The sequence below is a fragment of the Phaseolus vulgaris genome, chromosome 9 (genome assembly GCF_051622355.1).
Source record: "Phaseolus vulgaris cultivar YP4 chromosome 9, ASM5162235v1, whole genome shotgun sequence".
Lineage (NCBI taxonomy): Eukaryota > Viridiplantae > Streptophyta > Magnoliopsida > Fabales > Fabaceae > Phaseolus > Phaseolus vulgaris.
Genome location: NC_143506.1, coordinates 4,762,437 through 4,780,152, shown reverse-complemented (window position 1 = coordinate 4,780,152; position 17,716 = coordinate 4,762,437). Strand labels below are relative to the sequence as shown.

Below are 17,716 nucleotides of genomic sequence, written 5' to 3'. Positions count from 1 at the left end.
TTTGGCAGCATGCATGTTAGTGCGACGAAGCAAATCCATGATGTATTGTTGTTGTGATAGACGTAGGCCACCTGTAGAGAGATGAGTTACGTGAATGCCAAGAAAAAACTGAAAAGGACCAAAATCTTTAAGAGCAAAACACGTACTGAGAGTGGATATGAGCTATTGAATCGTTGCCAGGGAAGACCCTGTAATTATGATATCATCCACGTATATTAAAATAAAGATGGTGTATGTGGAATGGAAATTAACGAATAAAGACGTGTCACTTTTTGTTGAATGAAAACCAAGAGAGTTAAGAGTTGCACTTAGCTTATGAAACCATGCTCGCGGAGCTTGTTTTAACCCATAAAGGGCTTTGTGCAGTTTGCATACTAAATGTGGAGAGGTGGAGGTGAATCCTGGTGGCTGGGTTATATAAACATCTTCATTGAGGTCGCCATTCAAGAAGGCGTTGTTAACGTCGATTTGGTGGATACGCCAGTGATGGGAGATAGCATGAGATAGAACGAGGCAAATGGTGGCAGGTTTAACTACAGGACTGTAGGTGTTAGTGTAATCGTACCAAAGGTACCACTCAGACAGTTACTTCTGTTAAGCTGAGTTGGCAGTTTTCATAAAATAAATCTGTTAAGTTCAAAACTGAATCTGTTGTTTTCTTAACTGCTTTTCAACTGTTTTTTGAAAAGAAGTTAGAAACTGTTTTCTATATAAAGAAAAGTCTCTCTCACATGAAGAGTGCTGAGGAATTACGCTTTTAACAGAGATTAAACAATTTCCATGTGAGAAGAAGGATTGAAAAGAGTTTTTGAAAGGTTTCCAAAGAGATTTTCAAGTGTGCTTGTTCTAGGAAACCTTGAATCTTGGTGAAGGTGCTGGTGCAGTTTCTGCAGCAAATTGAACTACTGGTTTTGAGTTCTTGCATCTTCTTTTCAGGTGTAATCTTTCCTTTATTCTGTTTTGTAAAGGTGTAAGTGTTAGTCACTCCTTGATAGGGTTTCTTGGAGTGCAAGGTGTGCTGAAATAGGGTTTTTCAGCATTGTGTGTGGTGTTCTTGTAGTGTTCAAGAACTGCTGATTTTGTAAGTGATTGGCACTGTTTTTTAGTGAATTCCACCTTGGGGTAAGGTGAGACTGGATGTAGCTCTGTATGAGTGAACCAGTATAAAAACGTGTGTATCTTGCATTCTCATCCCTGCACTCTTTTCTGTTTTTGCTTAATTCTGTCAAGAACTAAATCTGTTCTTCTTAAATTGAATCTGTTAATTCTGGGTTAAGTGAAAACTGTTCTTCCTGTTTTGTTGAAGTTTTCTGATCATAAACAAGGTTGCTGCATATAATGGCTTAAGTGAATTGTGAACAATCTGACCATTCATTAAAACCTGTGAAAGGATCATTCTACTTGAAATCTTGTGGTGTGTAATTTTGGTTGATCTCTAAGCATAGCTATATCCTTCATCCTCACAATATTAAGCTGATCTGGTTCTGTTCTGATTCTCTGTTGATCACAATTTTACAGTGAACAAAATTCAAATTGTGCCAATACTGCTCTGAAAAATCAATCTGTTTCATATAAAAACAATCTGTTCTTTTTGCCTCTGGAATACTGAAAAATTGTGTGTTCTTGCGAAAATTTTATAAGCTCAATTCACCCCTCCCCTCTTGAACTTAGACACTAATAGACCCAACATAAGAAACAACCACGTATATTTTGTGTGAGCATCTAAGAACGAAATATAGTAACATGCACCACTGGAAGCACAAACAGGAGCAGGACCCCAGATATCAATGAAAATTAATTGCAATGGTTCAGTGTATTGAGTTACAGAGGTGTGAAAAAGAAGCTGATGAAGCTTTCCTTGTATGCATGGATCACAAAAATGAGTTTGAGAAGGATAAGAAATATGACAGTCATTCAAAACATGCTTAACAATAGTAATATTACAGTGTCCAAGTCTGTTATGCCAAAACTGTAAAAGAGGTATCTTGGGTTTATAAGAAGCATAATAAACAGAGGGAGCAGGAGTTGAAAGAGATGGCGGAAACACATAGAGCCCATCTTTAATTACTCCTTGAAGTAAAATCTGATGGGTTTCCTGATTTTTAACATAGCAAAGGTTAGCATGAAATTCAAAGTAAACATTGTTATCTTTGGAAAATTGAGCAACACTGATAAGATTTTTAGTGATAGCAGGAACATGCAACATTTTATGAAGTTTGAATATGGTGTGGGAATGGGGGTCAGTATAAATAGCATAAGCAGTGTGAGAAATAGATGTACCTTGTTCGTTGCCGAGTTTGAGATCATCATTACCGTGATATGGTTGTTTGTGAGTAAAGAACTTAGATTCTTTGGTGATATGGTGTGTGGCACCCGTATCAGGATACCATAGAGGGTCTTCTATGGTGGAGGGTGCGCCAAGAAAAGACGGAGTGGAATCAGAATCCATGGGAGATGTACAATGAGAAAAATTAGCATTGTAAGAGTGAGTAGTAGGAGGATCATATCTACGTCAACATGTGTCCGCAATGTGGCCAGTCATATGGAAAATCTAATAGATCGGTTTTGCAGAATTCCAAGACGCATCATGGTGGAGAAGCGGACGAACAGGTGGACGAGGGCTGGGTGGAAGAAAGCCAGTGGGATGTTGCGATCGGCCTCCATGAAAGGGATAGGTGGAAGGTTTCTTTTTGTGTTGGTTTTTGAGATTCCATGAAGAGGAAACATTGTTTACCTAAAGAATGGAGTCACGCGCCAACTTGTGCCTTTCAAAACGTTCTTCTTGCGCAAGCAGAAGGGCTTCAAGATCGTCTACCGTGTATGGGTCTTGACGAGAAAGAATGGAAGTGATGAAACTATCGTAATCTGCAGAGAGCCCGTCAAGAATGGCATCGACATGGTCTGCAGTGGACAAGGGGGAACCAACAGAAACAAGTGAATCAACAATTTTCTTTATATCAGTGATGTATGTGGTGATAGATTTATCATTCTTTGGAGTTTTTAGGAGAAGGCGAAACTTCTTGACCATGGCATGGGTGTGTGATATAAAATGAGTGAGCAGACGTCCCCAGATTGCAGCAGAAGAATCCAGACCCACCATTTTGGTTAAAAGAGAGGAGGACATGGAAGCAAGAAGCCAGGCTACAAGAAGTTGATCTTGTTGCTGATAGGTGCAATACGCAGGATTGGCCACGGTGCGGTTGTTTTGATTCAGAAACTCAAAAGGAACGACAGTGCCATCCAAGAAATGCATAAGCTGAAGACCACGTAGAGTAGCACTTACCTGTTGTTTCCATACAAGAAAGTTTTCATCGGTGAGTTTGAGGGAGATAAGAGTTTGAAAATGGTGGACAGCAGAAGGAATGGGTATGCGCTGGTCAGAGAGGGAAGAAGAAGAAGAGGAAGAGGAAGAAGAAGGAGAAGACATGATGGGAGAGAGAAAAAAATGGCTCAGAATACCATGTATGAAAAAGGAATGATATTATTATTATCATCTCATTGAGCAAGACGAGCATAAGAGCATATATACAGAGTAAGGACTGCAACTAACTGTATTAACTGACTAACATATTAATTGACTAACAACAAGAAAAGGAGAAGTGCATTTTCAGAATAAGGAAAACATTTTCGAAATAAGGAAAATGAGGGGAGAGCAACAAGTATAGGACTTGTGTACTTAAAATTTATAAGAAATTATGTTTCGATTTCACTACAAGTGGATAATTTATGAGTATGCTTTAAGCTTTTTTTTATGTCCAAATTTGCTGGGAGTTTCAAAAATTCAACACATCTAAATATTTTATTTAAAAAACGCATGCACTAAAAATGAAATATTGAAAACACAATCACTTATAAAATGGTGGTGATATTACAAATTCTTACTAAATGTAAATTAAATTGTAGCTGCCTCACCTTACGTCTGTTTAAGACACTCCAACCTAAGATTTTGAAAATTTGGGTTTTTCCCAATGCAACCTAAAGACACTCATAGAGAGTGGATTTAGAAAGGGGACAATCAATTTGATGAGAAAAACGAAAAATTAAGATTAAGAAATAGAGCAAATTAAGGGGATTATACAATTGTGTCTCTCTAAACAAGCATTGTAATGGTTGTTTTTGCTATGGTCACCTCCCACACCTAAAACAAAAGAAAAACAGTAGTTTTAGAAATACAAATCTACAAGGATAGTGAAATCAAGTTTCTTATCGAGGCGTAGTGTTGAGGGGGTCGTTGATCGAGCTTCATCGCCTTTACTTAGGGCACACCACTATTTTACCTTCACAATTTTAGGTTTTGGGCACACCATTGTTTCAGAAGCTCGGATTTGGACAATGGTTTAAGTTTTCAGAAAGAAACATAATGACTCAGAATAATGACTCTGAAAGATAACCTTTACAAATTTATTTTTTATTAATAATTTATAAAAATCTGTATGTAACATTTATATGTAATAAATGTCTTCCTTTACGTGTGGATTGACTTATCATTACATACGGATTTCAGCCTTAAAAATGTTTTCGTCCCAACGCGTCAATCTTACATACAAGTTCTTCGTACAGATAAATTATACAAAATTTATTAATTATTACATACAAAAGAATCAATATTTATAAACAATTTACATATAAATCTAATTCCGTTGGAACATTAGTATGTAAATCACACATTACATAAAGATTTATATTTGTATATAAATATCAGTACATAATAAGTAAATTTCTTGTTGTATGTATTTGTTGGAAGAAAATTCAACAGCTGAAATTGATAGAAGAGTATTGGAGAGATAAATTGTTGAAAAAAAATACATTATCAGTTTATGTCATTTTTATTAAACTACTTTGATGATTCACAATAACACATCACCATCCTTAAGCCGTAACACACTAATCAAATTTTTGTCCTATGTATAGTAATGGATAAATTTATTAAAAGAGGGTCATTTTTAATTAAATTTACTGGAATAAGTAAATTTTAAATTTTGTATGAAAATGCATAAATTACGTTTGGATGTACAAATTCAAAATAAATAAAAATTATGTTTCCGAGGCATGACTTTTATGTTAATAGTATTTTCCTATTTCAAGTCATTCTTGTTGACTTGTATTTTGAACTTTTTTTTAGTATTTTTTTTTTTTGTAAAATCCTTCCATTACTCTCAAGGCTATTCACTGTAATTAAGTTCTCATCTTCAAAATCAGTTTGGTAGGTTGTACCAATTGATCCACCACCAATAAAAGACTCTATCAAGTAATGTTTTGGTACCTCCCTCTCAATCTTCATATTATCTTCATATTTTGATGGTAAACTTTTGTTGAAGAGAAATATCCACTACAAGAAAATTATGAAATAAAAATTAATTTTAGAAATAAAAAATAAATTAGTTGTTATAGTGATTAAATTAGAGAACATTTTAGATACTAAATAAATTTTTTGTTTCTAAATTAGTTTTTATTATTGTTAGATGGTTTCTAAATTGGTATCTAATTAACAACTAAAGTTTTTACTACCAAATTTAGAATCTAAATAATTGATAATTAAAACCTTAGTTGTTAATTAGATACCAATTTAGAAACTATTTAACAATAATAAAAATTAATTTATAAACCAATTCTTTTTTTTAATTTTTAAAATAATTTTTAATTTAATTACTATTAAAACTAATTATTTTAGTCTCTAAAATTTGATTTGTATTCGATGATTTTATTGTAGTGATATTTTTTCATTATAAGATTGACTTGATAAAGAGATTTTCTCTCAACAATCATAATTTGATCGTCTTTTATCACGTGTCATCATATTGGTAGTCACCAAACAAACCCTAATGAGAATTATACCAGCAACAACAATTGTTGAAGTGCTTAAAACTTTAGTCACGTGGTAAAGGTGACTTAGTTTGGGGTTTCCATAGGACGACTAAAGAGAAAATGATTATTAAAAAATAAAGATACTCCAAATAGTATAATGATCTTCTAGTGAAAATAATTAAAATAAAAAATAAAAAACACGCTTTTGTATTACAATTTTTTTTTTTAAAACGAAACACAAAAAAATGAAAAAAATATGCAACTCGCCTAATAAAATATTAAAATCGCGCTTTTAGATACTAGTCCTTCTAATTTGATTAAAAAAACAGCAAAAAACGTGTTTTCAAAGTAAAAATGATAGAAATCTTGTTTTCTTCCTTTTAAAATCGTACAAGCATGAATTCTCCATTTCATAAAAAATTGAAAATGTATCTATATTTAATCACAAAACTATATAAAATAATTCTATAAAATAGAATTTAGTATTATTCGAATTCTATGTCGCATTTGAGTATGTTTAACTAGCTCTAATTACATCTTTTTTATCTACACTTTTTTAACAACCAAGTCATTGCATTCTGGTAGTGTTATGTAGTTCAAAATTTGTATGATTTTCATTCGTGAATTTACTCATTACACAATTTTCACAAGAAATATTCTTGTATTTGAGAATGAGGTAGATGGTTGAAAATCTTACATTAATTAAAAATAATAAAAACATAGTGTGTTGATAAAAACATAGTGTGTAAGTGAATAATTCTTATATTATAACTTAATTTTATAAGATTAAGTTAATATATTAAAGTCTAGATTCAATATTTCTTTTAAACAATATATTGTAGAAGAGAGAAGAGAGTGGCAAAACTTATATTTATGCCCTTCAACACATATCAAGGACATCAAAGATAAAGAAAAACACATTTAAATTCTATGCAATGTGGGCAAGAATTAGTTTTGTATTTCATTACAACTTGATTGGATGAAGCACAAAATACAGAGAAAACAAATTTTGAAGTTAATTTTCTTTTAAAAATTCGGGTATCTTTTTATTGTTTGAGACAATTTCTTTCCTTGACACCGAATTTTTCAGTTTATTGAATTATTAATCTCATTTACAAAATAAAATTTTGTTTCATTCAGTAACGCATTAGTGTTAATTGTTAAGCATTTAACACATATTTAAGACTTCAAATAAAAAATCAATAGTTAAAGTAACTGCGACGATAAATCTTACTTTCAAGTTCTTAACGTACTTTTTTTCATGCATGATATCAAATAAAATCTATTTTTTTTTTCTCATTATGGTGTAACTTGTTGAGTTCTTAGTTTATTTTGAGTTGATGAACACTGCACTCCACATTTTTTAGTTCCTATGAAATTTTCGGAAAAAACTGATTTTATATCAGGAAAAGTCTGAATCACTTCAATGATAACCATTATAAAAAAAAAAATATTAAGTAAGACCCACAGTAGGAGTCACTTTAAGTTGAAATAATTATAAGTCAAATTATTTAAAGATTTAATTACTTAATTTTTTTGGGTCAATATTCAATTTACTACTTGGTTTTAAAAAAAATTAATTTCTATATTTAATTCCAAATATAAAAACGAATAAGGTAATTAAATCTTATTTAAACAGTTTGTTTTATTTTTTATTGAAAAAAAAATTGTTACTTCATGCTGGTATTTTTAGGTAACGTAAACACACATATGTGTATATATATTGTGAAAAAAAATAAGTGTGTAGAGAGGGGCCAAGGTGTCTTTGGAAAGGGCAACAAGGAGAAGTTCTCAGCTCCCTTAAGCACTCATAGGACCCCCCAGACGGCCCTAAGCTAAATCATTTGTCCCCACAACCCCACATGACTCTGTTTCTCAATCTACCACTTACTTTTCTCCCCAAACCTATCCATAAATACCACCACATTCTCTTTTCCCTTTCACAGCAACCTCTTTCAACTTTTCTCTTCAACCTTATTCTGTCCCTAAATCTTTTTCACTCCAAACCCATAACACAATATGGCTTTCAGAAAATCAGGTAAACTCCCACAAGCAGCACTCATCAAGCAAATCCTCAAGAGGTGTTCCAGCTTAGGGAGAAAAGACGATCATGGCCTACGCTTGGACGTGCCCAAGGGTCACTTTGTTGTGTACGTCGGAGAAAACAGAAGCAGATATATAGTTCCAATTTCCTTCCTAAGTCGCCCTGAGTTCCAAACGCTCCTCCACCAGGCAGAAGAAGAGTTCGGCTTCGATCACGAAAAGGGTCTCACCATTCCATGCGAAGAAGACGTTTTTGAGTCTCTCACCTCCATGCTCCGATGAGGAACTTAACACGTACGAACCATTTTCCTTTTTTTTTTCTTTAAGGAGGAGAAAACGGCTAAAGATGAAGCTGCTTCACTGCTTCTCTTACTCGGTTTTCACCATTTCTTTCTTTCTTTCTTTTTATATCTATAAATGGGGTTTGTATTTTAGAGAGACTCAAACCTCACAGAATTGGACCATCAAGAATATTGTCACTATGTGGTAGCTTAGATTGTAAATGTACTAGAAATCAGCATTTTTCCCACAGAGGTGAAGGATCCCGTAAATGTACCCTGTTGGAGAATTAATCAAGAGGATATATTATTATCTTCGGATATATATCTGCGTCTTCAACTCTTCTCATCCATTCCTCTTTCTTCACCTTAACACTGCAACAAGACAATTATAAAATAAAAATTAATTTTTAAATATTAAATAATTAGTTGTATTAGTATAAAAACTATTTTAAAAATTAAAAAAGAAAATTGATTTTTAAACTAGTTAAATAGTTTTTAAATTGGTATTTAATTAGCAACTAAAGTTTTAACTACTAATTATTTAGTTTTTAAATTTGGTAGCAAAAACCTTGGTTGCTAATTAGATATTAATTTAAAAAATATTTAACAATAATAAAAACTAATTTAGAAATATTTTTTTTAATTTATAAAATGATTTCTAATTTATTTATTATTATAACTAATTATTTTGATCTCTAAAAATTAGATTTTATTTCATAATTTTATTATAATGTGAAAATACGACTGAAATATGCCCTCTCTGCATGCTCGGTTTACACACATTAATAAGCTTTAATGGATATGAGCTGCTGTAAGTGCAAACTATTTTATATTTTCAGTCAATAAAAGAAATATTTCCCTTTTTTAACAAATAAAAAATCAAGTTTTGGTCTGATCAATGTAAAATAGGAACACAAATTCAGTTTTTTTTTTGCGTGTGTATTTATATATTCTCTATTAAAAACGCTGAATTAACTATTTACGCGTGTCTGGTTAGGCACACAAGATAAAACATTAATAAAAAAAAATTTTTACTCAAAATTATGATAAGATGTGTCAATAATATTTTTTTACTCTTTTATTTTTAAACCCAAATAGTAAGGTCAAATATTTTGGTTATCCAAACCAGCTATTTGAAATTAGAGATAATATATTTTAAAGATGATTATGGATTACACTATGCGTTATCAATTTCATCTAGTATCTTATATTTTCTATTTTTCTTTTGTAAACAATAATGTGTTAAAGATAAAAATTATGGATTATCAATTAATAAAAAAAAATATTATTTCTATGATTTTTAAGAAGATTGTTATAAAAATTTAAATTTACAAACTTTTATGTCGAGACAATAATGTAGTTTTTTAATATGATTAGTACATAAACTATTTTACTCATTAGCTTAAAACATACGTATAATTACTTTCTAAAATTTATAAGAATATGTTTTCATGGATTTGTTATAAGAGTAGTCTGAATTTGAATAACGTGTGCCTATAAGAAAGGGAAGTTTCATCTGTGTTTGAAAATTCATTTTAACCCTTTGAATGTGTTCAAGGCAAAAGTAACTAAAGGGTTACTTCTCTGAACTCAAATCTTTCATCATCCAAAATTTGTTTTATTTTTTTCTTTGAATAGTGAAAAGTTAAGCATGTGTTATATGTTTACTCCAATTGAATAATTTCATAGGTTAAACACATTTACTCTATATAATCATAGTCTCTATAGTCTCACTCGGAATTATTATATTAGCCTTAATTTTTGTTTTGGTTAAAAGTTATTTTTGGGTTATAGTGTATAAGATGATGAAGTTCTATCTTTTCTATCTTTGTACCTGTCACAAATAAAAATTTCCTCCTATATTTTATTAATTTACTCACTTTTATCTTTAGATAAAAGACTTTCTACTATATATAGACCATGAAAACGGTTTTTTAAAAATTGTGATTTATTTAATTGGTTACTAGGATTCTCGTTAAGAGAGTAGATTAATAACCTTAAAATCGATAACTAAAAATCATCTTAAAAAAATGTTTTTCAAAATTAATGACTAGAAATCATAAATAACTCTTCGACTATTGCATATGATGAAAACTAGTTAATTAACCCTGAACACTAAACAATTCTCTCTCTCTCTGTCTATCTATCTCTCTCTCTCTATATATATATATAAATAGATAAATCGAACGAAATTTTAAGTGGCGTAAAAAAAAAGAATACCTTATCAGGATAATGTTTCTGAACCTCTAGATTTTACTATTTTATTTTACGCTTCAACCGTGTCTGCTGTGAATAATATACGCCACACGCACAGTTGTGACCGTTGAAACTGTACAATCAGAAACCACTTTGAACGGACTGTTTGATCACGAGCAAGAGAAATTTAACGGTAAAGTTTACATTCTTCTTTGCTTAACAAGTTTTAACACTAATAAAAAATTGTTGATAAATTAAATTTTAAAAACATGAAATATTGTGACTAAGCGATTAAATATTAGGAGACTTTTTTGAGCATTTATTTGGTGGTGTTGATTTTTGGCGAAGTGTTTAGAAAAGTGATATGAAGAAATATGAAAGGCACATGCAGGAAGGTTGAGGCTTTGATTTGAAAATGGAGGGTCCCTTAAGCACACGGAAACCACTGTAAAGTAGGAAATTGAAGAAGGCCCAGGGTTTGAGTTTAACTTGCGGGCCATCATGATCACTACCATACCTACACTACACCCTACACTGTTATCGTACCCACCTCTCTTTAATCGTAGGTTCAATTTTCATTTTCTCAACAAATATTTATTAGACAATATATTTTTACTTTTACATATTACATATTCTCTATTCATATTAATATTACAATTTTATTTTTATATATTAATGGTGTGCTGTCAAGCTGACTATTAGATACACACAACCAAAAAATTGAACTTAAACTTAATCTCATTTATCTGCTGAGGTTAGAAAATTGTAGTGTCATAAGTTTGATATCGTTTATCGAGACAACGATATGTGTATTTAAGACATTAATATTAATATTGTAAAATTACGAATTAATAAATTTAGAAAAATAACCTTAAATAAGAAACATGATTTGTTATTAAAATACGCTATAAATTAGATATATAAAAAAAGACTAAATATTGTTTAATTGGTCAACATAATTTTTAAAATAATTTTTGATAAATTCTATAAACTTTTAAATTCTTCTTATTTATGTGGCATAATTCATATTATATGATTTAGTGCATCTACATCATGGTGAAAATCTTATCCTCTCCTACCTGTATGTTAAAGAAAAGTTGTTGGAGGATTTTATATGTTTTCATTTGTATTGATTATTATAAAATTATGATTCATTGATTGGTATTAATGATGAAGGAGGTCCTTGATCTACTAACGGGTAACTAGTCAAAGCTATGAGGTGTTCCATGCATATTAGGTGATAGTAGATACATCTTTTATTTCTTATTTAAAAACATGGAAAATAAGAGAGGAAAAGAAGAGAGTTAGAAATGAGTTTCTTTTTAAATTCAACATTTCTCATCTCTACTATTATTCTTTAATTTTTAAAATTTATTATTGCAATTACAATACTAAAATGGGTTAAGACTCGTAAGTCGATCTCCTAATAGTTTGTAATGTCATAAACAAAGAGATTTGACTCGTTCTTTTTTTCATTTTTATATTATATATGTAATCTTAAATTTAATTTATTAAATTTAAATAAAAGTATTATATCTTACAAAATTGTAATTTTTGTATTATGTTATTTAAATGGTGCAAGTATATAATAATATTAGCATAGGATAAATATGTGAAAAATAAAAATTACTTAATATTATTATTAAAGTTATACAAAATTTGTTACAAACAGCTAAAGTAATTCACAATTAAAACTCAACCGTTAAAGTCTAAACTAAAGAATTCATAAAGAGTATAATAAATTTGTATCTTGGAATATTTAGAAAAGGAAAAAGACTCATAAACAAGAGTATCAAGTAAATTGTCAAGTTGTTAGGGAAAACATCAACATGATATACACATAATAGCTTTTTATATCGGCACATTCGTTTCATTATAATCAAATTATTTGTTTTTTTTTTTAAATTAACTTTCTACAAACATTTTTCGGATATATCTATTTACAGTTAAAAAAAAGAAAGAAACTAAATCAATCCCGTAGAACTCAATATAATCTATAGTGTTATGTATGGCAAAATAAAGAAAATTTATGGAATAAGAAGAAGATTTTTTTGGTGGAACAAGATTATATACGAGATTAGGAGTGGTGGAGGTGGTAGGATTACGTCACATGATTTGTCTGGATTTATGATCTGATTTGCATTAAATATGACGTAACTTATATATTACATAATTTTTTCAAGAATTTTCTAGAAGTCTAAAGTTATTAGTAATACTAAAAAACTTGTCTTAAGATAAAAATATCCTAATGTTAATAACAGCATAACCACGATAAAATATTTATTTTTAAAATATTAATTGACTAAATTTTTTATTTTTTACCTCTTTTCTATTTTCCATTTTCTTCAGCCTCCTGCCACACCCTATTTTGACCATAGTACAAGATGTAATAAAAATATCTTATATTTAACATCTCAACTCAAGAAAGTGCATTAATTATATTTTAAATTAGGTATACAAATATACATTGTTGTCACTCACTAAACATATACATTTTTTTATCAGCTGTCACTCTTTAACAGCTGCTTCACCAAATTATGTCTCAATTGTATATATCCAGTCTTTTCAATGTAAGTTTTATTTTTAGTTATGGCTATTGTCGATTGGCAATCACAATGTATTGATATAGATGGGGTTGGTTTCATTCCTAATGGAATGTTTGCTAAGAAGTTTTTCAACCACTCAGCTTCACTACCAACCATCTCGAGAGCAACAAACTCAGATTTCATTATTGATCTTGCAATAATAGTTTGCCTAGCTGATCTCCATGTAACTGCACCACTCACTGTACCCTTCTAGCAGAGTGGGAAATCCACTATATTCAATGGCATAATCCATTGTACCTCTCAAGTATTTCACGAGTCTCGCAAGCGCATCCCAATGATCATGACTAGAACATTGAGTGTATCTACTCATTCTACCTACTACATAAGCAATATTTAGTCTAGAAAAGCTCATTAAATGCAATAAGCTCCCAATTATCTGAGCATACTGAGTTTTTGAAATAGATTCTCCTTTGTTCTTCTTTAATTTAGAGTTAGCATCATAAGGGGTGCTATAGTAACCAAACTTCTTAAGAAGTTTCTCAGTGTATTTTTCTTAGGATAGTAATATACTACCTTCCTTCCTTATAATTTTAACTCCTAGAATCACACTTGCTTCACCCATGTCTTTCATCTCAAACTTAGATCCAAGAAACAATTTTGTTTTAAAAACAATATCATTGCATGTACCAAAAATTAGCATGTCATCCACATACAAATATATAATGCAACATTCACCATTTTCAGATCTAGGCATCATTGGTAAAAAAACCTTCACATAGTAAAACATTATCAAGTTTTTCATGCCATTGTTTTGGTGCTAGTTTCAAGCCATACAAAGATTTAAAAAGTTTGCATACTTTTTCCTTTTAACTTGGAACTACACATCCTTCAGGTTGAGACATATAAATTTCCTCTTCTAGTTCACCATTCAAAAAGGCTGTTTTAACATCTATTTGGTGAATTACTAACTTATGGATAAATGTTAAGGCTAGCAACACACGGATAAAGGAAATCCTAGTAACAGGGGAAAAAGTATCAAAGTAAATCTATGTTATGTTTTTGAGTAAAACCTTTAGCAACTAATCTTGCCTTATATTTCTCCATGGATCCACCAGGATGATACTTAATCTTAAAGATCCACTTACAACCAATGAGTTTTGCTCCTTTAGTCAGATCGACTAAGGTCCACATATTATTTTTATTAATTGAATCAAACTCAGTTTTAATGGCCTTATCCGAATGTTTAGCATCAGAAGAACTAGTAGCTTCTAAAAAACTTATTGGATCATTTTCAACTAGATAAGTGTAAAAGTCATCTCCAAATGAGGTTTCCTTTCTCTGTCTTTTACTTCTTCTAACATCCTCACTCATGGAATCACTAGCACTATCTATAGGTTTTTCAGATGTACCACTACTCTTTAGAGGAAATATATGTTCAAAGAACTCAACATTTTTCATCTCTACTACAATGTTACGTTCAATTATACCACTATTAAGAACTATAAACCTATAAGCAACACTATGTTCCGCATATCCTAAGAACATGTAATCATAAGTTTTAGAACCTATTTTCCTTTTCTTAGGATCAGGTAACATTACTTTAGCTAAACACCCCCACACTCTTAGGTATTTCAGATTTGGTTGATAACCTTTCCACAACTCATTGGGTGTTTTACCAATTTTCTTATATCGTATCCTATTTAGCAAAAACCACGCGGTAAGCAGAAATTCACCCCACAGATTATTAGGAGCATTAGAACTAATAATCATGACATTCATCATTTCTTTAAGAGTCCTATTTTTCTTTTCAGCTACTCCATTAGATTCAGGTGAATACAGTGGGGTTACTTCATGAATAATACCTTCTTTAACACAATAATCCTTAAATAAAACATATTCACCACCTCTATCTGATCTAATTCTTTTAATTTTCTTATTCAATTGATTTTATACTTCTTCTTTATAAGTTAAGAACTTGTTAAAAGCTTCATCCTTATGTTTAATTAAATACACTTTGGTGTATCTAGAAAAATCCTCTATAAATGTTACAAAATAATTTTTACAACCTTTAGACATTATTTGTTTTAAATCTGGAAGATCGGTATGAATTAAACCAAGAAGTTCAGTTTAACGTTCTACAGAGTGACATGTTTTCTTCATTATTTTAGATTCTACACATATATCACATTTACTATTTTTTTTGTCATGCATGTTGATTAATCCGAGTCGTTGCAATTTCATAACATACGAATAATTCACATGTCCTAATCTAGCATGCCATATATCATACAAATCAACAATATAAGTAGAAAATTCAGATTCATGAATAATTTTAGAAATGTTCAATACAAAAGGACCTTGATCACAATATCCCTTCCCCCACAAAACATTGTTTTTTGTCATAACAATCTTGTCAAATTCAAATGACACTTCAACCCCAACTTTGCTTAACAATGCTACAAAGATCAAATTAACTCTAATAGATGGCACATGTAGCACATCACTCAAAGCAAGATTTTTACCAGATGTGAGCTTCAGAAGAACCTTTCCTTTTCCTAGGATAAAGTTGTCCTAGAGTCATTGAGATAAACTTGTTCTTCTCCATCCTCCACACTTGTGTAGAAGGTAAATACATTTCTGTTTGCACAGATGTGTCTGGTAGCCCCAAAGTCTACCACTCATTTGCTCACATTTGTCACAAGATTTAATTGTGAAACGACTCCCACAATGGTATCTTCCTCTTCGGCTATATTTGCCTTAGGAGGATAGTCGTTTTTGGCCCTATGTTTGCAGTAAGGTGCATGATGACCTGACTTTCCACAGACAAAACAATTATCTTTTTTCTTGAATATGGGGTTAGTTCCATTGGGACGAGAGAATTTATTATTATATTTCTTTTTGTGATCCGATTTTTTCTCATACATTTTTTTAGCTGGTTTGTCTTCTACCATGTTTACTTTGACAGACAAAGTTCTGGCATTTGCAGCAACACACTCCTTCCTGTTTGAGTCTTCAATTATGATGTGGGTGATCAGATCTGATAGTGACATCTGTTTGTGCCTGTGCGTCAGTTATTGTTTGTAATTCCATCAAGATTGCGAAAGTTTTTCGATCAAGAGTTCAGACACGAATTCATTCGACAAGGTTATGCTTTCAGCTTTGATATCTTCAAGCAACTTGTGGTATTCATTTATCTGGATTTTGATTTCTTTGTCTTCAATCATCTTCCAGCGGTAGTAGTTTCCGATCACGAACCTTTGTCTGACGACGTCTTCGGCAGTGTATTTGAAGATAAGGGAATCCCAAATATCTTTTGCTTCCTTGTAAGAGTAGTAGACATCGAACATATCGTTAGATAACGAATTGAGTAAAGTGTGACAGCATAACTTATTTGCATGAATCCAAACATCAATTTGTTTCGCAGTTGTGTTTGGGTCGGGTTTAGAAGTCGTAAGTGCAAAAGCGACTCCAGTACATGTCCAATAGGGTGGACACACGTTCTTGCCAGTGTCGGAAATTATGACCGGTGAAGACTTCAATTTTTGAGACATCCAGAAATGGTTTCGCAAAAATGGTTTATGTTGCGGAAACATCTTGACGTTTATGGAGTAGAGTTGTTGCTTTTGTCCGCATTTTCAGCCATAATTCCTTACGATTGTAGTAAATGAGGCTTGAAAACACGAACAAAAATGATTTCCCGAGGCGTGAGTGATCACTGTCCGTAAGGACTTATCCGCGGTGTATTGTGCAAGTCCCCCAAGATACAATAGAAACTTCCCAAAAATTTTCGAGGATCAGAACTAGCAAGTTACTCTTAAAAGAGTAAGAACCCAATAAAACCATAAATATTATAATCTAAAATAAAAGAAAGAAAGTGAAGGGGAAAAGAGGAAGAGAGGAGTGCACGATGAGTGCTTGAAGAAGATGAAGAAGAGAAAGGGTATACGGTGAGTGAGTGATGCATTTTCTGAAGCAAAGGAGAAGGCTATATTTATGAAGGAAAAAATAACCGCATCCCACTGCGTGAGCAAACTACTTCCCACGGTCAAGGCGGTTCAGAGCTGTTGTGGAGAAGAAGAATGTGTCTTCCCGGAAGTGCGGAGCAGATCTGGATCCATTGAGAGCACGCACATTCTGGGTTCCGTGAGAGCATGTTCTGAGTGACTCATTCAAGATAGGAACCGTTTCTGGAGGTCCCCTTAGATTGCGGAACGTTGAGACTCTATCCCACGTTCATCCTTTGCGAACGAGGGTTTTAGATGTTCATCCTCTACAAATGAGAGTTTTAGAAGTTTGTGCACACACTCTTTTTTCCATTTCTGCACAAACTTTATTTTTCGTTTCGCAATATATACAATTTTACAACAACTAAAAGTCATTGTAAGAACCAATATCATAAGTCCGTTTTAAAAGTCATTATCGTAAGGCATTGTAAAAAAGTTATGAATAGAACTTCTACACATAGCCGTTAACACTTGGAAAAGTAAATATCTTAAACGTTTTCTATAATCATTTTTTAAGATAATTTATCATAAAATAAAATTAACGTATACATAAACTATAGTTTGAATTTATAAAAAAAAAATTATTTTACTTTTTGACGTATAATTATAAGGAAGTTTATCATATGTTTGTAAGCTATTTGACTTCAACTTTTACATAGCTGTTTGAGAGTAGTTTTTGAAACTAGCAATACCTTTTTTTTATAATGTCATTGTGGTTAGGGAAGAATTGAGGTGTCATGGTGGATTATGATTTGGTTGACAGCTGAAGAAGATGGTCGTTTTCAATGAGAAAATAAGGTGGCAACGAAGTTGTTAAAGAAAATATTGGACAACTAAAGCA

General features: G+C 31.5%; 1 protein-coding gene across 1 annotated transcript; it reads left to right on the top strand.

The window, feature by feature from the left end:
- Positions 1-7,698: 7,698 nt before the first annotated feature.
- On the top strand, positions 7,699-8,451 carry LOC137820950 (protein SMALL AUXIN UP-REGULATED RNA 51). Its single transcript, XM_068625304.2, has one exon. The coding sequence runs from the start codon at positions 7,825-7,827 to the stop codon at positions 8,128-8,130; it is 306 nt and encodes a 101-aa protein (XP_068481405.1). The 5' UTR covers positions 7,699-7,824; the 3' UTR covers positions 8,131-8,451.
- The last annotated feature ends 9,265 nt before the right edge of the window (positions 8,452-17,716 follow it).

Excerpts from the sequence above, each read along its gene's own strand:
- LOC137820950 (XM_068625304.2), top strand. The coding sequence starts at position 7,825 with ATGGCTTTCAGAAAATCAGGTAAACTCCCACAAGCAGCACTCATCAAG.